The sequence below is a fragment of the Mytilus californianus genome, unplaced genomic scaffold, assembly GCF_021869535.1.
Source record: "Mytilus californianus isolate M0D057914Y unplaced genomic scaffold, xbMytCali1.0.p SCAF_17, whole genome shotgun sequence".
NCBI classification, from domain to species: Eukaryota; Metazoa; Mollusca; class Bivalvia; order Mytilida; family Mytilidae; genus Mytilus; species Mytilus californianus.
The window spans coordinates 4307734-4333888 of NW_026262659.1; the positions used below are offsets into that span (position 1 = coordinate 4307734).

General features: G+C 31.1%; 1 protein-coding gene across 1 annotated transcript; it reads left to right on the forward strand.

The window, feature by feature from the left end:
* The first annotated feature begins 153 nt into the window (after positions 1-153).
* Positions 154-25907, forward strand: LOC127726259 (chromosome-associated kinesin KIF4B-like). The gene is made up of 23 exons (XM_052233563.1): positions 154-260; positions 2596-2721; positions 3093-3140; positions 3764-3847; positions 4261-4323; positions 5556-5630; positions 6235-6314; positions 7100-7219; positions 7461-7555; positions 8338-8380; positions 8837-8933; positions 10150-10204; positions 10939-11021; positions 12295-12402; positions 12823-12927; positions 13558-13647; positions 15045-15141; positions 17701-17843; positions 19019-19078; positions 19493-19696; positions 20909-21013; positions 21459-21609; positions 23269-25907. The coding sequence occupies exons 1-23, from the start codon at positions 258-260 to the stop codon at positions 23340-23342; spliced, it is 2109 nt and encodes a 702-aa protein (XP_052089523.1). The 5' UTR covers positions 154-257; the 3' UTR covers positions 23343-25907.
* The last annotated feature ends 248 nt before the right edge of the window (positions 25908-26155 follow it).

Sequence of the window (26155 nt, forward strand, 5' to 3'; positions counted from 1 at the left end):
TGAATCGATACATCAAAATAGAAGTTCAAATTTACAATTCTAGTTTACGCTGATTGATACCCAATAGCCAATAAACCTGTAAACACAATTCAATTGATAATTTGATGGAAAATTAATTCTCCCGAAAATTTTTTACTTGACGTCATCATTTCTTGTGTATTTACACAACTACCTTGGAGAGAAACCCTGGAGCTGGACTCCAGTGAATTTTTTATTTTCTTCATTGTCCTTGCAGTTTTAGTTGTTAAAGTATAGATATGGTACACTTTCCTCTTTTTCAAAAATATCTTCAATTTAGAGTTAAAAAAAACTCACTCAAAATAAGAGCAATAACCATGATAACTGAAACTGTGTATAATGCACAAAACTGGGTATCGGGTCCGTTCGCGCCCAATACACGTTCGCACCCTACACGTTCGCACCCCACACGTTCGCCCCCTAGGTCCGTTCGCACCCTACACGTTCGCACCCTTTTTTTATTCAAAAACCTGATAAATTTTTAGATGTTTTGTAAAATATTTTTATTTTCATAAATAAAAATTCGGGAATTTTTAAATGAAATATTGTTTTAAATTGATTTGATGATTAATTATTAAATGTTAATTATGTATGATTACTGCTAATTGGTATTTATACACAGCCTAATATGATGTTATTGTTGGGTGTTTAAAAATCATGATTGTTGTCATGGTTGTTTTAACTTGCTTCAAATGTAAATACTGCATGTATTTAGCTTGGTATGAGTAAAACTTTGAAGATTTTAAAATAAAAAAAATGAAAGATAATTGTTTTTAACAGCTTGGCTCCTTTGATCTCATGTGTGTCAGAATCTCACTTTATTCATAAACAATGAAAAAAAATATTTATAGCGATACACTATCCAAAACATGATTACGAATTATTCAACATATAAAAAAAAAAACGTTGTCAGAATCCCATTTCCTTTTGAAACAATAAAAAAGAAATATTTATAGCAATACACTAACCAAAACATGATTAAGATTTTATCAACACCTAAAAAAACGTTGTCAGAATCTCACTTTATTTAGAAACAATGAAAAAAAATAATTTATATAATTGCGGTTTTTATCCAACGCAATCATAGGTTTGAACGTTGTTTTCAATTTAGACTTGTTTATATTTTTTCGTTTGGGCTTGTATTATATTTGCCTTCGGGTTTATATGATCCGTTCATCCTATTTTGACTCCTCAAAGTTCAAGAGTCTATCCTAAATTGAGGTAAATTATGTGGCCTTCCAATAACCGTTTCGATTCCTAACATCACTGAAGAGACATTAATTGTCGAAATCTGGATATGGTGTACAAAAAATCTTTGCACCTTTGTTTGCGGTATACCATCTTTGCCGCAAGTTTATTGTTTTCTGTTTGGTATTAAATTTATAGTTAGGATCCATTTATTACACCTTGTGATCCGTTTATTTGGCAATCGCCAATGGCAGTCAGCAGGATTTAAGAACATTTGTTGTTCGACCTGTTAGTCAAATGCGTTTTGTTAAAATATACCTTTTCACTTTTTTGGTCTTTTGGAAAATGTTGTTTGTGCTGTATTTAGACCCCTCTAACAAGAAATTTGTTTTGCATGCACACGTATAAAAATTGCGGTTTTTATCCAATGCAATCATAGGTTTGAACGTTGTTTTCAATTTAGACTTGTTTATATATATATATATTTGTTTTACATGCACACGTATAAAAATTGCGGTTTTTATCCAACGCAATCATAGGTTTGAACGTTGTTTTCAATTTAGACTTGTATATAAATAGATATATATAGAGCAATACACTTACCTAAACATGATTAAAAATTATTCAACACAAAACTAAAATACTGGTCGTCAGAATCTCACTTTATTTAAAAACAATGAAAAAAAAATGTTAATAGCGATACATTTACCATTTACCATGACACAAAAAAAACCTTGTCAGAATCTCACTTTATTTAGAAACAATGAAAAAATATATATTTATAGCAATACACTTACCAAAACTCGTTTACAAATTATTAAACACAAAACCAATAAAAATTGGGCGCGAACGTGTAGGGTGCGAACGGACTTCGGGTGCGAACGTGTAGGGTGCGAAAGTGAAAGGGGGGCGAACGTGCATGGGGGCGAACGTGATTGGGCGCGAACGGACCCGGATTCACAAAACTGTAAATTAAAATGAAAATAAATGCTAGTAGTGTAAATAACTGACGGCAGAGCTAGTTCAGTATTTAGAACCAAAACTGCAAATTTTTCTTATGAAATGTTGCTGAACAGTGGTCGATTCTATTCTATTCTCATGAACTGGAACATGGTCAATTAGTATATTCTAATTCAATTGGTCTTAAAATAGATGTTCAAAACGCCTTGTGATCTATGGAGTTGGGGTGCTGGGATAGGTTTTGACAATGATTTATTGAAATATTTAACATCGTAAAGTTTTGTAAAGACAAATTTTAATATACATGTACTATTAATGCAAATATTATGGGTTACTTGGTTATTAATATTTTTGGTCCTTGCCCTAAAGTTTTTATGCTGCACTGTGAATGTTACTTCACCTTTTCTGTTATTTAGTAATATTTTTCAGCCGGAAAATATAAGTATAAAAGTGATAGGTCGCTGTCGCTCACTTACAGGAGAAGAATCAAGCAAAGGAGTAAAATCTGTGGTCAAAGTTTCTGGCGATAAGATTTTGTTAGAACTTGGTGGAAAGGTAAGTTTAATTAATGGCATATGTGGTGTAATAACTTTAGCTAAGTGATATATAGCAGAAAAATGGGAATCAAGGAGGCAATAATCAAATTTAAGCAATTTATATTAATTATGGAATTGCTTTTGAATACTACTATAGAATTGATAAATAGATATTTTCCTGAAATTATAATAAACTTGATATGAATTTGGTATTAAAAGTTGCAAAAAAATAACATTTTAAGAGTGAATATGATAAATCTGCTAGAAAATATGGATAATTTTTGTTTGTTATTTTATATTTAAATATAATTGGACAGAAATAGAAAATACTCAAAGATTTAGACCATAGTGAAACATGAATAGTGTAAATTTTTCATTATCATTTTTCAGGAACAGTCATTTGGATTTGATGGAGCATACTCTGGAGAAGTTAAAAATGTAAGTAATTAGATTGATGGATGATTGCCTAATGTTGTAAGTACCCTTGATTAGATCTTATTCATCTTATATTTTATAAAAAGGATAATGATTTTATTGCAGTCAGTACATTTATTTTGAGTAACCTTCATCAGAGAAACAAAAGTTTAGGAAGGTAACAAAATAAATCTTTGAGAGCATCAATTGTGAGAGAAACTAAACAGAAAGGGCTGAGACCATCTCCAGCCTACTTTTGTCTATGAAAAATAAAATCTTTAGTTGTAGAATAATTATATGATTTAACTGAAAATTGACACACAGTTGAAACAAATATTTGAATTTAAAATGTACATTTACATATTACATATGACAAAATTTAATCAAGACATCAGTGTTTACATACAATACAAATACAAATATAAATAATTTTATTCACTAATTCATACATGTATTGTCATGAGAAACTATATATGGAGTTTAATAGAACAGCCATTATATTGACCTTTTGTGTAAGAGAACAATACAAGGTCTGTCAATAGTCTGATATACCTAGAAGTTTGATACTGATTTTCTTCTTCGTCATTTAACAGTGGAGATCATACCTAGAAGATTGGTACTGATTTTTTTCTTTTTCATTTTAACAGGAACAGATTTTTAAGGAGAAATGTGAGACAATGTTACAAAGAACTACAGAAGGATATAATTCAACCATTATGACTTTTGGCGCAGTAAGTATCATGTTTATAGCAAATTATAGCCATTTTGTCCCAAATTAAATTATAGCTTAAAATCATAACTTCATACTTTATGTAACATAAAATTTATATTATCATTATTTATATGTAGTGATATTTTTAAAGTATGTTTAATTTTCTGCACATTATTTGTTTTTGTCTTGTAAATTGAAGTTTGCAGCATTTTCATTGGAACTAAATTACATTTAAGTTCAAACATTCACTAGTATACATTATTGTTTAGGGGCAATCTGAAGCCCTCCTCCGGGTGCGGGATTTTCTCACTGTATTGAAGACCGATTGGTGGCCTTGGGCTGTTTTCTGCTCTTTGATCGGGTTGTTGTAATTTGACGCATTCCCCGTTTCCATTCTCAATTTTATATGATAGTTTGAGGTTTTTTTTACAGACAGGAGCAGGTAAAAGTCACCTGATGTCGGGTACAGACGACAATCCAGGAATAGCTCCACAGGTAAGTAAACAAAAGTTTTCTGATATTAGATATAGAAGATATTCCAGGGACAGACCCTCTTTATCTAGGTTGTTGGTTGACTGGTGTAGAACACTTCACATATCACCAATGTGGTAGATGTTTGAGTATTGCCCAGCTGTTTAGAACACTTCACATATCACCAATGTGGTAGATGTTTGAGTATTGCCCAGCTGTTTAGAACACTTCACATATCACCAATGTGGTAGATGTTTGAGTATGCCCAGCTGTTAAGAACACTTCACATATCACCAATGTGGTAGATGTTTGAGTATTGCCCAGCTGTTTAGAACACTTCACATATCACCAATGTGGTAGATGTTTGAGTATTGCCCAGCTGTTTAGAACACTTCACATATCACCAAAGTGGTAGATGTTTGAGTATTGCCCAGCTGTTTAGAACACTTCACATATCACCAATGAGGTAGATGTTTGAGTATTGGCCAGCTGTTTAGAACACTTCACATATCACCAATGTGGTAGATGTTTGAGTATTGCACAGCTGTTTAGAACACTTCACATATCACCAATGTGGTAGATGTTTGAGTATTGCACAGCTGTTTAGAACACTTCACATATCACCAATGTGGTAGATGTTTGAGTATTGCCCAGCTGTTTAGAACACTTCACATATCACCAATGTGGTAGATGTTTGAGTATTGCACAGCTGTATTCAAACTTTTTTATACCATATCGGAGGGGTAATTCAAGAAGTATAACGTGTGGACTGAAATAAGTTACATAGCTTTATTTTGTAAAACTGACCAAATTCATATGTTCTACTGGTACTGTAAAACAAATAATGTTCATGGGTGATTAATTTTTCACATGTTAAAAAAATGATAGGAATGTAACTTGTTGCCGATATATATCAAAATAGGATCTTCTATATATATTCTATAATGACAAAGTAAAAAAAATGGCAAAAATAAATGGTTGCAACATTGGCTTGAAAGAATAAGCACAAAAAAATCTCTTCTTAAACAAGTGGTTTACAGTAAGTGGCAGAGTTTGTCTGTTACTATCAGAACATTTGTCATATACCCAGGTACAATGTTTCCACGGATAAAGTTGATTGTCTTGGAATTGTAGAAATGTTTCAAAATCAAACTCTATGAGACAGTAAGTGTAAGACTCCTTAAGTTATTGGTTATCTATATACAAAAGTTTAAATTTTGTTTAAATAGTTCTTAAGTTTTATTCTTTGTTTTCAGATGATCAAAAGATTATACCAACATATAGCTGAGAAAAGTAACAGAGAGTTCTTTATAACTGTGTCATATCTACAGGTATTTAATACATTTGTATTTTTCATAAGAATATAATGCATACAGATGAGTTCTGTGTAACTTCTGTGACTTTATGTGAAATTGACAAAGTTGATTATTTACATAGGAAAATATCAATTGTCTGTAAGTGAAAAACAATTGTACATGAAAAATTGAACACATAACTGGACGTAATAAGACAGTTTGACCTTATTTATGTTGTATAGAAGATAGTGCTTTAAAAGTCAGTTATTTAAAGAGAAGATAGATGTTAACAGATTAAAGTTTTTTATTTAAGATTTGATCCATTGTAGTTGATTTCCTTATACAATCTTTATCTTTATAACCCTAGAAAAATAGATTTGATAAAATCTGTTAATGAAATACAGTGGAATGATTAAGAAATATTAGAAATTACCAAATTTGTCAGTCAAAAACAATAAGTGAAAATAAAATTATATAAAAATTCCAGTGATTTATCTCTCCATAAACTAAAGTCATTGACACATGTTTTGGAGCAATGTTAAATGCTTAGGTTGTATTATCATAGTTTGACACAAAGTATACATTTTTTCTCTACTTTTGTAAATAGCATATGTTATTCATATATTTATTTTGTTGCCAGGCAATGGATGAGAAGATGATGGATTTATTAAATCCTCACAACAACCAGATGACAATCAGACATCACCCCCATAAAGGAATGTAAGTCTCTTGTTATCTTGGTTATTAGTAGATCCCACCCACCCTTACACTAAAAATCTGACAGGCAGAGCTACAGGCAAGACAACATGAAAGACTATTTGGAAAGTTGTGTTTGCAGAGGTTATGCTTTGAGGGAGAGAATAACTATATCCTGTTTATTCAGTTATGTATTTTAATTGTCAGGAACTTGTTTTAGTGTGTCCTGTCAGACCATAATTAACCACACAATTATGAAAAACCTGGGTTTTCTATACAAAGCAAATCTTGGTACTCCAAAATCTTCAGAAACACTATTAATTTACTTTTTTTATGTTAAGTGCTACTCAAATGACCCAGAAACATTATATTCATCCACCAAAAATACATCACTGATGGATTCATTTATTTAAAAAAAAATCATAAATAAAGATAATGAATATGATTATGGTTCAGGTACCTTAATAAGAGTTACTAAAAGCCACTATATGTTAGAATTAAGTAAACCATTTTACACGTTGTGAATGTAAAACAAATAGTGCAACCTGAAAGGTAAAAAAATGTCTTAAAAGGGCAGAGAATTGTTGATAGAAATAAGGAGATGTGGTATGAGTGCCAATGAGACAACTCTTCATCCAAGTCACAATGTGTAAAAAGTAAACAATTATAGGTCTGACCGGTCACCGTCAAAGTACGGCCTTCAACACAGAGCCTTGGCTCACACCGAACAGCAAGCTATAAAGGTCCCATGAATAATTATCATCACAACAGTGTGTTTGATTCTGTGATTGATGTTGTTTTTACTTTAGATTTGTTGATGGTTTGTCTGAGATGGTAGTCCATAGTTATGATGAGATGTCAGAGATGTATGAACAAGGCAGGAGAGTTCATGAAGCTGGAGGTTCTGATCTGAAAGGCAGCAGGGCAAGGTTAGTATTAACAAAACCATTGGGTTCATAAGGATGATTTTAACCAACAAAAATCCATGATGACTGCAAGTTTATAGTACCACAGGTTAGGTACTCTGTTATTTCCCTTTTGTTTTTTGAGATTGTGGTGTCATATGCATCCCGTCTTTTTAGTCTTTGGAGCTTTTAATCTCTTTTTTTTATTATCATTTTGAAATGATGAAGAAAATGAAATGGGTATACATTAATATTTATTTTTCAGAGCTCATGCAGTATTTAGTATAACTATAGAACAGAAAGAGAGACAGTCCAGTAAAGTAGGAGTCAGATCTGTTCTTACATTGGCAGAAATAGCAGGTAAATATAACTATAGAACACAAAGAGAGACAGTCCAGTAAAGTAGGAGTCAGATCTGTTCTTACATTGGCAGAAATAGCAGGTAAATATAACTATAGAACACAAAGAGAGACAGTCCAGTAAAGTAGGAGTCAGATCTGTTCTTACATTGGCAGAAATAGCAGGTAAATATAACTATAGAACAGAAAGAGAGACAGTCCAGTAAAGTAGGAGTCAGATCTGTTCTTACATTGGCAGAAATAGCAGGTAAATAGCCTAGAAGATAAAAAAGAAATGATTGGTTCAAAACTTTCATAAACTGAAAGTAATTAGGCATTAACGTCTTTAATTGCTGACATCCACTTCATTTGAACTTTGGTGGACAGTTGTCTCATTGGCAATCATACCACATCTCCTTATTTTTATATTTCACAGCCTCACCTTGATTAATCATGATTGTTTTATAATCTTAAAGTCCCATTATTTACCAGTTACAGTTTAAATATAAAAGTAAGGAGATATGGGATGATTGGCAATAAGACAACTATCCGCCAGAAACCAAATGAATTTGGACTTACTATATGTTTGCAAATATTTTATGGAAATGAAGGGATATCGTGTAAAATTTACGACAAAATCCCTATACAAAATTGAGAAAAAAACTAAAGCAAATAAACGGTGCTTTTATTGCTGTTATCTGTTTTGTTTTGTATTTGCTTATTATTGCGACATCAGAATGCATTTTATTCTCATTAGATAATGTGATTGATTATTAGATTTCTGTATTTATTCTTATATTACAGGGTTTGACCATGGAGGCAGCACAGATCCAAAAGTTGTTGCAGGGTATTATACTTTCATAAATATTTAATGATAAAATGAAAGATAAAATCTATGTAGAGATAAATGCATAATTGCATTTAGTAGAGATAAATTATCATACATGCCTTGTAAAATTTCATTAACATTCATACAATTTACAGAGAAAAGTGTCATGCTCAAAGATACATTGATGAGAGCCAATATGGAGTGTATTGAACTCTAATGAACCAACCAATTTGTGACAAGAAGAGGTATTCAGATAGAGTCAATAAGACCTAAATCATAAATCATTTATGGAATTATTTCATATGGTTATCAAACAAACAGGTGACCACTTTATCTCAGCAATACAGGTTTTATGATACTCAGCTGTATTATCCACAGTTTGGCCTCGGTTCAAAATGCTGAAAGCCAACTCTTCAATACATATTTATAAACTGGTGTTTCATTACAATCTAAAGGTTATCCATTTGTTTGTAGTGTGCAAGGTATGGCAACTGTTTTAAATGCTTTAGGAGGACCAAAGAAAGGGGGAGCCATTCCTTATAGGGATTCTGTCATCACTAGAGTTCTTCAGGTAAACAAAAATTCCTGATACAAGGAGTGATAATGGTTTCTTAAAAAATTAAATGTTATATACTTGACTGATTTTAATTGTGACAAAAAATTGTGATAATTTTAATTTTTTATTGCTATGCTTTTTGCTGTTTTTGTTGAGCCTTCGACTTTTGTCGAAAAAGCGAGACATAGCGATCCTACATTCCGTCGGCGGCGTCCACAAATATTCACTCTGTGGTTAAAGTTTTTGAAATTTTAATAACTTTCTTAAACTATCCTGGATTTCTACCAAACTTGGACAGAAGCTTGTTTATGATCATAAGATAGTATCCAGAAGTAAATTTTGTAAAAATAAAATTCCATTTTTTCCGTATTTTACTTATAAATGGACTTAGTTTTTCCGCAGAGAAATATTACATTCACTCTGTGGTTAAAGTTTTTAAAATTTTAATAACTTTCTTAAACTATCCTGGGTTTGTACCAAACTTGGACAGAAGCTTGTTTATGATCATAAGATAGTATCTAGAAGTAAATTTTGTAAAAATGTAAATCCATTTTTTCCTAATTTTACTTTTAAATGGACTTAGATTTTCTGCCAGGAAACAACACATTCACTCTGTGGTTAAAGTTTTTAAAATTTTAGTAACTTTCTTACACTATTTTGGATTTGTACCAAACTTGGACAGAAGCTTGTTTTTGATCAAATGCTAGTATCTAGAAGGAAATTTTAAAAAAAATAAATCCATTTTTTCCGTATTTTACTTTTAAATGGACTTAGATTTTCTGCCAGGAAACAACATATTCTCTCTGTGGTTAAAGTTTTTAAAATTTTAATAACTTTCTTACACTATTTTGGATTTGTACCAAACTTGGATAGAAGCTTGTTTATGATCAAATGCTGGTATCTAGAAGGAAATTTTGTTTTCTTCCAGTTAACATTACATTCAGTCTGCAGTTAAAGTTTTTAAACATTTATTAGATTCATAAACTATCCTGTATTTTTACCAAACTTGGACAGAAGCTTCTTACAATCAAAAGATAGTATCAAGAGGAATATTTTTATTGATTTACTTCCTCATTTTTGTTGAGCCTGCGATTAACAGAAAAAGTAGGCGAGACACTGGGTTCCGTGGAACCCTTACGAATTTTTCCCAAAGAAATATGACAATCATAAAAAGAACAGAAATTGAGTACACTTATAAATATCTGTATAAATGTAATGTGATTTTTTGCAGGAAAGTCTTGGAGGAAATGCTGTTACCATGGTTTTTGCTGTTGTCTCCCCTGTTGGTAAGTTACCTAATTTTATGTGCTTAGATCTGAATAAAGTTAATTGATGTTTTACCTAAAAGAATGCTCAAAAACTTTTTGTTTTTGATAGAATAGTAATTTAAATGTGATGAAATCCAATGAAAAAATGAGTAGGATGTGCACTGTGAAAAGTGAGGAAAATTCATAAGAAATATGACATCTAGATCTAGATCTTCTTAAATAATCCATGTAAAACGTAAACTGAAATTAAACATAGCTTTTTTAATTCATTTATTATCAAATCTTTTCTACCTCTATACCAGTTTTTGTTTGATTTATTAAGCCTGTCCTCAGTGGACATTTTTTTGCTGACTAATATTTGGAGTTCTTTGCTTTTTGAAATGTATTCTATTCTTACAATGGTTCGTTATTGTTAAAATTATTCAGTTTTGATGAAAATCCATATATTTATATGTTGTTTGTGTGAATATGTGACGTGGGGTATAAGTTAACAAGACAGCAACCCAGTGACACAAATAACTAATGACATCTATGTCTGAACTGTTGGCTATTCCATTTACTTGGAATATGTTATTTGTTGCTTAGGAAGTCAAATTGAATAATTTTTTATACATTTTACTTAGCTTCTTTTAATATTTCAGCTTTTTACCAAAATCTTAAGAAGCCAAATATTCATACTTCTGTCTGTGTTTTTTGTCAATTGTTTGAAATCTATGGGTTGGAAATGATAATAAATCTTTCTTTTTTTTCAGACAAATCAGCACAGGAAACCATGACAACACTACAGTATGCACAATATGCTAAAAATACAAAGAATCATGTTAAAATGAATCTGGTTGGTAAATCAATGGCACTATTAAGATCATACTAAATCAGCCTTCTGTAGGCTAGTTTGCAAAATTCACAATGATGAACCTTTTTGTATTTTTAACTAAAATGTTATAAAGATACCTGAATTAATAATGCATAGTTTTGAATCTTACTATTTACTATTGACAAAAGAATGCATTCGAAAATTTGATACATTTAAACGAAGTTACCTATAATTAAATGACAAAGAGTATCCAGAAATTGTTTTGAGTAACAAATCCATTATCTGCAGATGATGTTAATAAAACTGAGGCACATTTCCATCTGTTACAATAGTAACTATTCTTATAACTTCATACAAGTTGGTTTGGATATGTAGCAATGAACATAATACCCAGGTTTTGTACATTCATATAAGGTCTTTTATAAGACTACTTTTTTTTACCTTATATTAGCTGTGATGGATAGAAATCACCCTGGTGCAAATAAATACAAATAAATGTAGTATGCTATATATTATATGGAGAAACTAGAAGATGCCCGTGAAATCGCGGTACAATTGGGCAAGTGTTGAAACAAAGAGTGTCAAGGGTGCCTGTGTTTACACATAAAAAGGGGGAGGGGTCCAGACGTCGGGTGCCTGTGTTTACGCATAAAAAGGGTGAGGATCACTTCGACACGTTCAATGCCCATTTCATTTTTGGACAGTTCTGCACCTGAGTAAAAAGGGTGGATGTCGTTTAATTTAGCAAAATGATGCACTTACAATACAATACAGGATCCTTATAGGCCTAACTGTCCTATTTTCTATCCTTCTGACTGTCACTTGGATTTTGCGGGCAGTACGTCGACTGAGCATGCACGAAAGCGTATAAGACACGGATCGATAAAGGTCTCCGAATTTGGATATTTTCTCAAAAATTGGCGTTTTCTGTAGAAAAAAGATTGTTTCAAAGACAAATTTAGGAAGTACAAAACACTACATTTATATGTTATATCACAAATATTTCCGACTTTGTATGGTTTCAGAGGAGTTGCAGCTCAATGAAATCGGTCTCTTCCTTTAGTAGTATAGATTTGCATGCAAATGCTTGAACCTATTCTAAATTTGGATATTTAGTAAGAATCTTAAAATTTAGACCGACCCTGACCTTAAATGTCAGACTTTTAATTCCGTATCAATCATATTGTAATGCATTATATATGTAACTATTGCCACTTGCATAAGGCCGATTTCTATCCGAGGCAGCTTATATGTTATCAAAGATTTCTAATTTACAATGACTGACTATTTTCAGGATGAAACACATGATATAATTAACGATTTGAGAGACGAGATTTCCAAACTTAGAGAAAAGATTGCAGCACAATCACAACCTAACAAGGATGATGTTTTGAAGATGGAGGTCAGTTATCGTAATTAAAATAGATGTGGGGTAAATGTCAATGTGACAGCAACCCAACAGTAGAAATTTACCTGAAATAGATATCTAGAAGTCATCTTTCATCTATCACCAGTTGAAATGTGATCAAACCGTATGGCTCAAAGTCGGTTTAAATCGAAACAGATGTTAATTAATTGAGCAGAGATTATGGACATGAATATTAACAACAGCTGCACTGACCATCAGGCAATGGAAAGATAATTTTTGTTATCTCTATGCCAAAATAAAGAAATATCAATTATATAGAAAGTATATAAATAATCCAAAATATATTATTTTTTTGAGGTTTCATCTTATTCTCAAATACAACAAAAGACTACAATTGTTTGAATCTTTAACAGTTTCACACTCCTTTTTACTTCCTCTTTGCTTTATTAACAGGCATTGGTACAAGATTTACAGATAGCCAAGAGGTCTACGTGGGAAGAAAGAGAGAAACAGTCCAGTAAATATCAAAATGAAAGGAAAACTAATCTGGCTAATAAGGTAGGATTTGAATTCTGTGAATAGTCCTTTATGTTATATACACCTTCTGTTTTCCAATTACAATTTTATGCCAGAGACACATAGTAATTATCTGATGAATGATTTTTAAAAGTGAATATTTAAAGTATTTGGACACCATTTATGATATTCCTTTATATTATCTACTGATTTGAGAAATTTAAATGTTATCTGAAATGGATAAGACCTTTTTATTTTCTAATCTGTATTTACTTATTTTTGCAATTATTCCTTAAAGCACCTTGGAGTAAGTTAAGCTTTGTTTTTCATTTATTGTCATTATTAGGGTCTACTCGGATTGGTTACAAGATAAAAGATAGAAATTCTCATTTCAGGGCCTTTTATAGCTGACTATGCGGTATGGGTTTTACTGATGGTTGAAGGCCGTACAGTGACCTATAGTTAATTTCTGTGTCATTTGGTCTCTTGTGGAGAGTTGCCTCATTGGCAATCATACCACATCTTCTTATTTAATATTTATCAATATGAATCTATTTTAATATTGTTATATAAGGGTGTACTTGAATAGGTGCAAGACACCATTCTCAATTTTATTTACTATGAAGAAAAGTCAGTTTATCAATATGTATGTATTTATTTTATTTTTTTTAGGGTGTACTCGAATGGGTGCAAGACAGTATGAAGAAAGGAAACAGGGAGTTACAGGAAAAATTGATGCTGCTTCAGAAAGAAAAAGATCAGGTAAATTTAACCTTTCTCTGCTTTGCAACTTTATTCCTTATTCCTTATTAAATAGAAGATAAAGATTAAATTGATAAACACAATTTTTATTTTATGTTAGGTCAATAACTCATGCATCATACTTTTATATTTAGATAAAAATGTTCATTTTTTATAAATGGTAAATTTATACTTATATTGAAGCAGTGTTCTCCCCAGGGTCTTTTATCATCATGGTAATGTGATGCTATATTGCTAGAATGTGATGCTATCTGAAATTAGTTTTATGCCCCTTTAAGTTTTACCCTTGTCCGTCTGTACGTACGTACATACGTCGGTACGTCCCAAAATTGGTTTCCGTTCTCTAACTTGAGTTTGCTTCAACCAAATGTTATGACACTTATACACAATGCTTATTACCACTAAACACAGATCAAGTTTGAATTTTGGTGGCGTCACTTTAACAGTTCTAGAGTTATGCCCCTTTATAAATGGAAAAATTGCAAAATTTTTAGTTTCCGTTCTCTAACTTAAGTTTGCCTCAACCAAATGTTATGAAACTTATACACAATGCTTATTACCACTAAACACAAATCAAGTTTGAATTTTGGTGGCTTCACTTTAACCGTTCTAGAGTTATGCCCCTTTATAAATGGAAAAATTGCAAAATTTTTATTTTCTTCTAAATATAAAGTAATTTTTAAAATTGGAGTTATCTTCCTTTGTCCATGATTATAGTTGAATCAACTACAATCAATGCTTTATACAATGCAATGTTTAATTTTGACTTCCACTGATAAAACACAGATCAAGTTGAATTTCGGTAGTGTCACTTTAACCGTTATTGAGTTATGCCCCTTTATAAATCAAAAGATTGCAAAATTTTTAGTTTCCATTCTGTAACTTAAGTTTGCCCCAACCAAACATTATGAAACCTATACACAATATTCATTACCACAAAACTAAGATCAAGTACAAATTTTTTGTTTCCGTTTTCTAACTTTAGTTTGCCTCAACCAAATGTTATGAGACTTACACACAATGCTTATTACCGCAAAACTCAGATCAAGTTCAAATTTGGGTAGCGTCACTTTTACCGTTCTTCAGTTATGTCCCTTTATAACTATATGATGTGCAAGCGGGGGCATCATCTGTGTCCACATGTGGACACTATCCACATTTATTCAAAGATAGTGTTATAGATGTGATGCTATAGTTTCTAGAAACAAGATGGTATCTGAGAATTTCCTGTTTACCAGGATATAAGAAATTTCTGAGGAGAACACTGATTGAAGATATTTAGTCAAAATCTGTTTGTCATAGTTTAGGCTTGCATTGTATTGGTTACAATGAATATGCTTGGGCATGGATTAAATAGCATCAAAGCTTTTCTTTATTTACTGACTTTTATATTTTAGCTGACATATCAATACAAAGAGAGACGCAAGGTTGTAGATGATCTAAATGAAGAACTACAGAGGAAGATTGGAGAATATTCAAAACTGACACAAAGTGGTAAGATATACAATTGTGTTCTTGTCAAAAGTGGTAAGATGTACAATTGTGTTCTTGTCAAAAGTGGTAAGATATACAATTGAGTTCTTGTCAAAAGTGGTAAGATATACAATTGAGTTCTTGTCAAAAGTGGTAAGATATACAATTGTGTTCTTGTCAAAAGTGGTAAGATATACAATTAAGTTCTTGTCAAAAGTGGTAAGATATACAATTAAGTTCTTGTCAAAAGTGGTAAGATATACAATTGTGTTCTTGTCAAAAGTGGTAAGATATACAATTGAGTTCTTGTCAAAAGTGGTAAGATATACAATTGTGTTCTTGTCAAAAGTGGTAAGATATACAATTGAGTTCTTGTCAAAAGTGGTAAGATATACAATTGAGTTCTTGTCAAAAGTGGTAAGATATACAATTGTGTTCTTGTCAAAAGTGGTAAGATATACAATTGAGTTCTTGTCAAAAGTGGTAAGATATACAATTGAGTTCTTGTCAAAAGTGGTAAGATATACAATTGTGTTCTTGTCAAAAGTGGTAAGATATACAATTGAGTTCTTGTCAAAAGTGGTAAGATATACAATTGAGTTCTTGTCAAAAGTGGTAAGATATACAATTGTGTTCTTGTCAAAAGTGGTAAGATATACAATTGAGTTCTTGTCAAAAGTGGTAAGATATACAATTGAGTTCTTGTCAAAAGTGGTAAGATATACAATTGTGTTCTTGTCAAAAGTGGTAAGATATACAATTGAGTTCTTGTCAAAAGTGGTAAGATATACAATTGAGTTCTTGTCAAAAGTGGTAAGATATACAATTGTGTTCTTGTCAAAAGTGGTAAGATATACAATTGAGTTCTTGTCAAAAGTGGTAAGATATACAATTGAGTTCTTGTCAAAAGTGGTAAGATATACAATTGTGTTCTTGTCAAAAGTGGTAAGATATACAATTGAGTTCTTGTCAAAAGTGGTAAGATATACAATTGAGTTCTTGTCAAAAGTGGTAAGATATACAATTGAGTTCTTGTCAAAAGTGGTAAGATATACAATTGTGTTCTTGTCAAAAGTGGTAAGATATACAATTGAGTTCTTGTCAAAAGTGGTAAGATATACAATTGAGTTCTTGTTCATCAGGCTTAACCTAATATAAATTATTAAATATCAACAAATGTGTTAGAGATAAGCCCTCCATGTTAGAGTAACATACTTTTACTATTCAACAAAATTTCCTTCAAAATACAAAAATTCTCAAATCATTCCATTTAGCATGATATGCTTCATCTTATAACAGCTCATTTATAACATTTAGAAAATACTTATAGATTCAATTCATCCAATCATATATATACAGCAATGTACAAAACAGAAAATATCATCATTGATCGCAATTATCATGTACAGAAGAACAAAAACGTTTTTTTGGTGGGTGGGTGTGAGGGGCTTAATACAAGAGATACAGCTACACAGAGTATGCCATCCATTGCAGAACTTTGAATGATTGCATTATAACTTTCCTTAAATGTGTATAAAACAGACAAGCATGTGAGGCACAAGACTACCCTTTCAATACTGAGGATACAAGACAAAAAGACAAAAAGTGTATAATATCGAAGAAATATACCTGCCATGCGGCATATAAATATCCAACGAAATCTATTGTAAACATTACAGGCATACTTAACATACTGAACAAGTGTCGATTGTGAACATCATACACATGTTTTTCATTAAAACAAACACATTGGCTTTCATTCTATTATATTTTTAATAGATATAAATATAGATATTTAAAGTAATGTTTGCAATAAGTAACAAGGGTGGGTTCAAACTGTATATTATTATATGATGAAATGATCAGATATTCTGGTCATTAGGGAACAATTTTGCTATAATATACTTTTGCACAGATTTAGTATAAAACAAATTATTGAACCATTATTTTATGTACTTTGTCATTTAATGCATACACATTCATTCTTAATTACACTGTTGGTTTGACCTACAGATCAGATTAATTTTTTGTTCTTATACCAACAATGCATAAAACAAGTTCTGCCTAAATTACTCTGTTCGTTTGTCAACTAGAGTTCTGTTTAATTAGTTGGTGTTATATCACAGGGAAATTTCATTCACATCAATTTCATGTGAATTTAAATTCATGTGAATCTCACCTCAAACGAGCTTATACGTGAAACTCACGTGAAATCAGTTCATGTGAGTTTCATGTGAATCTCATGTGAAAGTCACCTGAATTTCACGTGAAAATCACATGAATTTTTTTCACGTGAATTTTTAAAATGACATAATTCAGATAACATCATAATTTTCAAATTTAATCAAAATCATGAAAAATACCAATTTTCATTTTGGTAAAGTTCACGTGAAATTCATGTGAAAAATTTCACATGGAAATTTTCACGTGAGTTTCATGTAAAAGCTAGTTTGAGGTGAATCTCATGTGATAAGAATAGTTAGGATTGATATCTAGTAAAAACTTTTGTAACAAATTTTGGAATGGTAAACTAAAATATATGAGAAGACAGTCTATAACTACATTTTTACTTATTTTCAGGAAAGTCATCAGAATCTGAGACAAAGAAGAAAGTCACTGCTGTACATGACTTGAAAGAAAAACTGAAAAAAGAAACTGATGGTCTAAAAAGACTAAAGGAACAATTACAAGAACTGACTGAAAAACAGAAAAATGAAAGAGAGGTAATATGTACATGTATGTCCATTGTTGGATGACTGATGCTGCATGTAAAGATTTTCAGAGGATTATTTTATTAGGGCCCCGCCCAATGGCAGACGACCTATAGTGATCAGTCTGTCCGTCTGTCCGTCTGTCTGTCTGTCCGTCCATCCGTCCGCCCGTCCATCCGTCCGTCCGTAGCAAATTGTGTTAGCTCTATATCTAGAGAACCGTTATGATTTCAAAGTATACTTGACATGTATATTAACCCAACACCAGAGGGTGTGTCATAATGTATGTACAACTTCCTAGGTCAAAGGTCAAGGTCAAAAACTTTGGTTTTAGTTGACAACCCCATGTCCTATGGTAAAGATCGTGTCTGCTCTATATCTTGAGAACCGTTATGGTTTCAAAGTTTATACTTGACATGTATATAAACCAACACCAGAGGGTGTGACATAATTTATGTACAACTTCCTAGGCCAAAGTTAAAAACTTTGGTTTCAGTTGACAACCCCATGTCCAATGATAAAGATACAAATTTTTTACCACACATTATTCACAGCGGGGCCAACAGAGATGGCTCCCATCTCAATGATATCTAGTTAATTTCTGTATTGGCATGTCAGAATGTCTGGATGGGGGGGGGGGCCTTTATTTCTTTATTCCTTAACTTTTAAGACCATTTTTCTCTATTCTTTATTTATTTTTACCCTTACTCTCTATTTTTTATATTTTAGCTACCCCTTATCTCTATTCTTTATATTTTAGCTACCCCCTATCTCTGTTATTTTATTTTTTACCTATTTTTCTCTATTCTTTAAATTTTTTGTCCTTTATTCTGTTTTTTTTTATCCACTATTCTCTATTCTGTAAACCCCATCTAGACCCTCATGTCAGGTTATGGTTTGCATATTGATTTTATATCCTTAATCAATGCTCAGCTAATAATGACTGTATATTTATTCTTAAAAACAAACTTCCGGCATACTTCACATAATATTCCATCTTTAAAAGCTCTTAACAGTTATAGCATCATCTTATTATTGAATTGTAATTGAAGATCATTTTGAAAAATGAATAAATGTTTCCTTAGTTGATATAAATTCATCATTTTAAGATGCAGAATGTTGTTTTCTTCATATCTCATACTCAGTAAAGATTACACATAATGATATGCCTTGTCAATATTTTTTAGAATGCTAAGGCTCAGATAACATCACTGAAAGGAAATGCAGAGCTGAGACAGAAAATTGAGGTATTTATTATATGAAAGAAAACCCTGTTCTCTCTTGGCCTAGAATTTCTACACAATGTAGCATTTGATAATTACATTGTTCAAAAATAAAAAGAGCATATTATAGGTGGTTTATTTGTTTCTTAATGTACAATAACAACTATCAAATGATTACTGAAGGTGATAATATGTCTGCTATTATAATATACATGTTCTGAAAATATATAAAATTCATTGGAACAAATTTTTATTTGAGTACAAGCATTATCATAATTATATTTTGAATTCTCTATTTCTTCTTTGTTTTTGTGCTTTTAAGTCATAACTATCTAGTACCATGTATAACTATTTATGATATTTTAAAGTGGGAAAGGAATAGAAATTTAGTTATGATTCTTAGATTCATGTTGTAACCTATTGATTTTGTTTTTGAAGCGTGAAGAAAGAGAGCACTTAGAGAAGGAGCATGCAGCACTGGTGCATTTTGAAATTGACAAAATGAAGATGGATATTGAAAATATCAAACAGGACATCCAGATGAAGGTCAACAAAGGTCACACATACTCTTCTCAGGAAGGAGAACTTTTAGAAGTACATGTAGCTGAAATGAAGGCTGAGAAAAATGTTACTACACTCCAGGTGAGTTTAAAAAGGTCAAAAGGTCACACATATAAAATGAGAAGGTGTGGTATGATTGCCACAATTCTCCATCAGAGACCAAATGACATAGAAGTTTAAAACAACTATAGGTCACCGAATGGCCTTCAACAATGAGCAAAACCCATACCTCATAGTCAGCTATAAAAGGCCCCAAAATGACAAATATGTAACATTTTAAATGAGAAAACTACTGGCCTGATTTGTGTACAAAACAATGAACGAAAAACAAATATGATATACAGCAACAAACTACAACCACTGAATTACAGGCTCCTGACTTAAGACAGCTGAAATAAAGACATAGAAAGTTTTTCTACACTCCATAAAATATTACAAAGGTCAAAAGTTCACATGTGTCTTCTTTGGTAGGAGAACTTCTTGAAGTTGAGTAGCTGTAATGAAGGCATAGAAAGTTTTCCTACACTCTGAGACATTCTATAAAGTTTATAAGGTCACATGCCTTCACATGACAGAGAGTTTTCAAAGTACATGTAGCTTTTGTAAAGAAGGCAGAGCTTTTACTTCACTATGGATTAGTCGTAAGGTCACAGGCACTCTTTTGACAATAATATTCAGTACCATGAAGTTTATTTTCTTGAAAACTTTTATGAATTAGTTTAACATATACAAGAATTTCAGGATTCAGTAATTGGGTGAAAATGTGCAATTCATTATAGGTAAGTGGTAATGGTAGCACTTTCTTCAACTCCTCTGCCCAAATCGTAAACTTGGATATGTATGATGGCTCATTTCGAAGCTGAGACATTTTCACATATGTAGTTAAATTTCCGGATATGAAGTGAGATTCATTTTTTAATAATTTTATACACCCCTAAAAGCCTTTCGTGAATCTTTGAAAATTCAATTTTTACATACCATTAAATAACTCCATAGTTTTTACACCTTTATTCTATTGTCCTCTGCTCTTCATATCTGCACAAATGCTTAAGCTCAGTCATTTGTTAAAAATTGGAAAAAGTACAATATCACTGCTCAGTGATTTTTTGTTAAATATTGTATTTGAGTTCCTCAATTTGAAACACATTAGGGATATTGACCCAATTTATCAAATTTGTCCGAATATATATCAATTCTGTGTAAAGTTCAGATTCAACTGTTAAAGAAAGAGAAGGCTAGACTTGTACAAAAGTTAAAGGTTTCATACTGACATTACTTTTTTCTGTTACACAGATTCAGTTGTTAGAGAAAGAGAAGGCCAGAATTGTACAAGAGTTAGAGGATGTACATAAAGTACACAAAGATGAGTTAGAGATACAACAGTTACAACATTTCCAGGTAGGTATTGTGTAATTTACATGTTGATATCATTAGAATATCATGGGATACTTGATCAACTAATATTATGAAATCTTCATTGAAAAATGATGACCTCAGTCAAATCTTTGTAGTCAAAATGAATACTGAACTAAATGCAAGATCTCCTGCAGCACCTTTTGATATATTTCAGTTAATCCCACTGCCCCAAATAAAACCTGTATTTGCACTAGATATGCTGAAAAAAGTAGGATAGATAGTAAAGCGAATCATTATTTTATTTGTTTTAATAGGGAAATAGTCTGACTTAAATAGTTCTTGTTAAAAAATGACACAAAACATCTAGAGGATAAGCTGTAAAAACAAGGGTAGGAAGGGTTAGCAGAAATACAGTGTTTTTTTTAGGCTTAAGGATAGATTTAAAGCAAGAAATTATAAATCAAATTTTTGCTCCTTTGTTTTACAGACATTTAGAAGTTATAGAGAGATGTTTGAGGAGCAGAAGATAGCACTAGATCAGAGATACAGACAGTTGTTAGAGGATGCTATTCAGGATGCTGTGTTCTTGTCAAGTCGTAACAATGAATTACAGGATGAGAATAAATCTCTCAGGCAACGTTTGTATACATAAAGGCTTTACTTAATTTCACTTATACTTGCATCTGCCAGCATCATATAGCCAGTTTTTTTTATTAAGAAGTTAATATAACTAAATTGGATACTGTTGTATGGAACAGTCTGCATGTTCCATTGAATAAGTCAAAAAAGATCACCTTAAATTATATCTGTTTAGGGCCTCCTTGGCCAATTGGTCTAAGTATGAAATAAGAAGATTAGGTATGATTGCCAATGAGACAACTATTTGACAGAGTCCAAATGAAATTCAATTAAGCAATTATAGGTCATTGTTCAGCTTTCAAACAATGAAAAAAAAACATACTGTACAGTCAGCTATAAAAGGCCTTGACATGACAAAATGTGAAACAATTCAAAATGATAAAACTAATGTCCTGATTTATGACAAAACAATAAACAAAAAACAGATATAATAGACAGGAACCAACAACAAACACTGAAATATATGCACCTGATTTGGGACAGGCACTAACAAAATGTAGCTGGGTTAAACATTTGTGAGTGCTCAATTCATTGTCAGTGATCAGTAACCTGTCAACAATGAGGTTGTGAGTTTGAATCCCACTTTTCTTTTGAAGACAGATGTCGCTCTCTGCTATCTGGGTACTCCTTTTTCCTCCATCAATAACAAGAGTGAACACGCTGAAATGTCTCGCCTGCTTTACTGACCATTGATTTTATGTTGATAGTCCTAAATATAAAGCTTTACTACAAGTATCACATAAACTTAACATGATTCAAGAAAATGAGGTCAAGGTCAGATAAACCAAACCGGAAATACATGTACACCTTATAATCATTCCATACACCAAAATAGTTGACCTATTGCTTAAAGTTTCTAAGAAACAAGCTTAACCAGGAAAACTTAACATTGACCAATGAACCATGAAAATGAGGTCAAGATCAGATGAACCATGCCAGACAGACATTTACACCTTACAATCAATCTATGCATTAAATATAGTTGACCTATTGCTTATAGTATCTAAGAAAAAAACTTAACATTGACCTATGAACCATGAAAATGAGGTCAAGGTCAGATGATACCTGCCAGACAGACACATACACCTTACAATCATTCCATACACCAAATATAGTACACTTATTGCTTAATGTATCTTATATATGGACTTGACCACAAAAATTTAAACTTGTTTTGATCCATGAACTGAGGTCAAGGTCAAATGATAACCGTCTGACAGGCATGAGGACCTTGCAAGGTACGCACATACTAAATATAGTTATCGTATTACTCATAATAAGAGAGAAATTAACATTAAAAAAAATCTTAACATTTTTGCAAGTAGTCACTGAACCATGAAAATGAGGTCCAGGACAATGGACAAATGACAGACGGAAACTTCAAAACATAAGACATCTATATACAAAGTATGAAGCATCCAGGTCTTTCACCTTTTAAAATATAAAGCTTTTAAGTAGTTAGTTAACGCCGCTGCCGGATCACTATCCCTATGTCGAGCTTTCTGCGACAGAAGTCGCAGGCTCGACAAAAACTGGCCGCCATGAAATAGCCAAGAGGGCTGAAAGTGGCTTTAAACACCTACAATCAACATCTTCAATCTGTTTACTGTAATTTGTTTATAACTTTATTTATATACATCATATACCTTTATGTTTAGATATTGCTGAGATGAAGGATGTGATAACTAAACTTGGAGGAAGAATTCCACCAGAGCCTGGTATGACTGCTTAGAACAATCATGTTGACTTCAGACTTCTGTCCTCGGTCAAAATATTCTGCAGACTGCAATCATTATGACTTGTTTTTAAATTCAAAAGTTATTCTTACAATAATGAAGGGCGTCCTTTTCAAACTTGTGAGGTTTTCATGATAGACACATTTAAATGCTGCTATTGACAATTCCATTAAACTTCACTTTGTGTATAAGTCACTTCTATGATGGTTTTTATATTTCAAAAAATTAATTTACCTAAACACCTTAAGTGCTTGTATTGAATACCATTTAATATGATAATCAAAAGAATGAACTGTAAATTTTTAGCTGTTTTTTCCCTAATACTGGTACAGTTAACTCTTTCCACAAAATATTATAAAACTCTGAATTATTTGCCCCTTATTCAGAAGCTGAAGACTTATTAAACCATAGATATTTACATATTAGTTAAATAATAAATCAGATTGGTTTACTTTGACTCTATGACATTGTCAGAAGTTTTATTTCTTACATTCATTGTAAATTTATTGCAGTAAATATTCCTGTAGATTAATATGAAATTTTCAAGGACAAAAATATTTTTTCTTATGATGGACACATGTATAAATCCAAAAAATTCTGTCCATATTTATTTATAACAATTTGTGTGTTATATGGACAGAATAATCCAAAGATAAACATTCCGTCCACTTTTTACAGTTTCCCTCCAGTCTCCATGTTGTGTATATGTATTTGTAAATAATGAGCATATTTGCTACTTTTTTAAGTGCTGGTCACTTATTTGTTATTTTTATATTATTAACAATTTTTAAATATAATTCATATGTATAACTCTAATAAAATTATGATATTCCTACAAAATGGAAGCAGAAATAGGTGTTACAAATTCAAAATGGGCTGTTTCAGAAATGTTTGCAAGGAGGCATATGAAATAAGTTTTTGGTAGGTGGTTGCATTTTTTTCAGACATTTTCAAGTATTATATAGAATTTTTTACATTTTACATAGTTTTTGTTGAGGTTTCTCATTAAAGATGCCTCCTAACTTCCGTACATTTAGTTAGAACAATCGTAATTTTTTTTACTAATATTTATCAATTATAAATAGTTACTGATGTTCTTATTAACTCTCTTTTTTTAATATTAAAACAGAAATTTGCAACTATATATCGATTAGGTTTTGAAATATTCATTTATAAAACTCATTAATAATGAAATTGCTATAAATATATTCTTTCTTTCTAATGAAAATAACTTTTTTTAAACATATAAAACTATTAATGTGCTTTCATAAGACAAGGGAGATAAAAACATATTTGATGTCTTATTTCAAACTTTTAAAATGGTTGCAGTGACTATATAGATACTCACATTATTTCAAAATTCAAATTCAACTTAAACATCATTTATCCATTAGTATAACTTTTTAAATTGTGAGTTTATTTTCAGAGCAGGAAAAGATAAGCTAGAATCAATTATAAATGTTTTTCTTCAATTTTGATATTTGAGGAAACTATGCAATTTTAATACCTGTAATGGGACTACATCATATCTTTATATTCTAGTAAGATTGGACATTTTTATATGTTTACAAAAGCACTATTCACAATGCATTTGCACCTGAAATCTAAAATTGTTTATAAATTCCAGTCTGGTACTTGGAATTAATTTTGTGCAATATGTGATATGTTTTCTTATAGTGATTGATAACTTTGTAAGATTTCTTGAAACATTTTAGCAAGGTGTTAAATTCAGTAAATAATGAAAAAATTCAATAAAATGAACAATCCAATTATTACGATCTAATTATAGCCAGTAATTTTATGCTACAGCTTGTACTTGAAATCTCAATCAAGGATCTCACATTATTTCAGATTCACAAATTTTGTCACTAATTCTGACATATGTTTAAATGAACTGTAAACGTGGAAATTGAAGCTTATTTTGCAATAATTTATAATATGTGAAAATATTTTGAATTTTGTGATAGACCTTACTTGTAAAATGAATTAAAAAACTATTTAACAGTCTACTGAAACTCTAATGACAATTCAGTACAATACATTACTGTAAATTCAGAAATTATTGCGTGCATTTATTATTGCGATTTTGTCATTTAAGACTAAAATGCAATTTTAATTTTTGCGATATTGAGAAAAATCCTGTTTAATTCATATAAAAAATTTCAAAATGCGAGTTTAAATTATTGCGATTATAACCCTGTCGCATTTTTCGCAATAATAAAAACATCGCAATATTTTCTGAATTTACAGTATTAGTGAAATGCTGTGAGATCCACAGAAAATTCAATAAAATTTCTTTTTATTCCATAGAAATTGGTTTTATTTTCTTTTTCCTGCACAGCATGTTTTAAGAATTTGACAAACAGATAAAAAAAGAAATCATTAATTTTGTTTGTGCATTAATGGATGAATTTTTTCAAAGACTTTTTAGTCCACTTGTTTGTATTGATCAATACAGTATTGAAAATGAAACAAATATTAAAACTTTTCATTGTAACATTATATATTTGGAATAATTTTGTTAATCATTATATTTAATAAATTTTAGAATAAACTACAAACTGTTGATGTTTTAATGGATCATAAAAAAGTAGAACTTAAATTACATTGCAATGTCTAAGTTTTTATATGCCCGTTTACGGGCCATCTTATGGTCCGTCCTTCCATCCGTTGTCAACATGTCAGACAATAACTCAAAAATGCTTAAACCAATTTTCATGAAACTTTGGTGAATTGTTCATATCTATTAATGTAAGCTCTTTTATTCATAAAAAGTTTTTTTTCCAGTTTTCGGACAATAACTCAAAAA

Coding starts and splice junctions, on each gene's coding strand:
- LOC127726259 (XM_052233563.1), top strand. Junction 6,315..7,099: donor CATCACCCCCATAAAGGAAT/GTAAGTCTCTTG, acceptor TTTTTACTTTAG/ATTTGTTGATGGTTTGTCTG. Junction 19,079..19,492: donor AGCTGAGACAGAAAATTGAG/GTATTTATTATA, acceptor TTGTTTTTGAAG/CGTGAAGAAAGAGAGCACTT.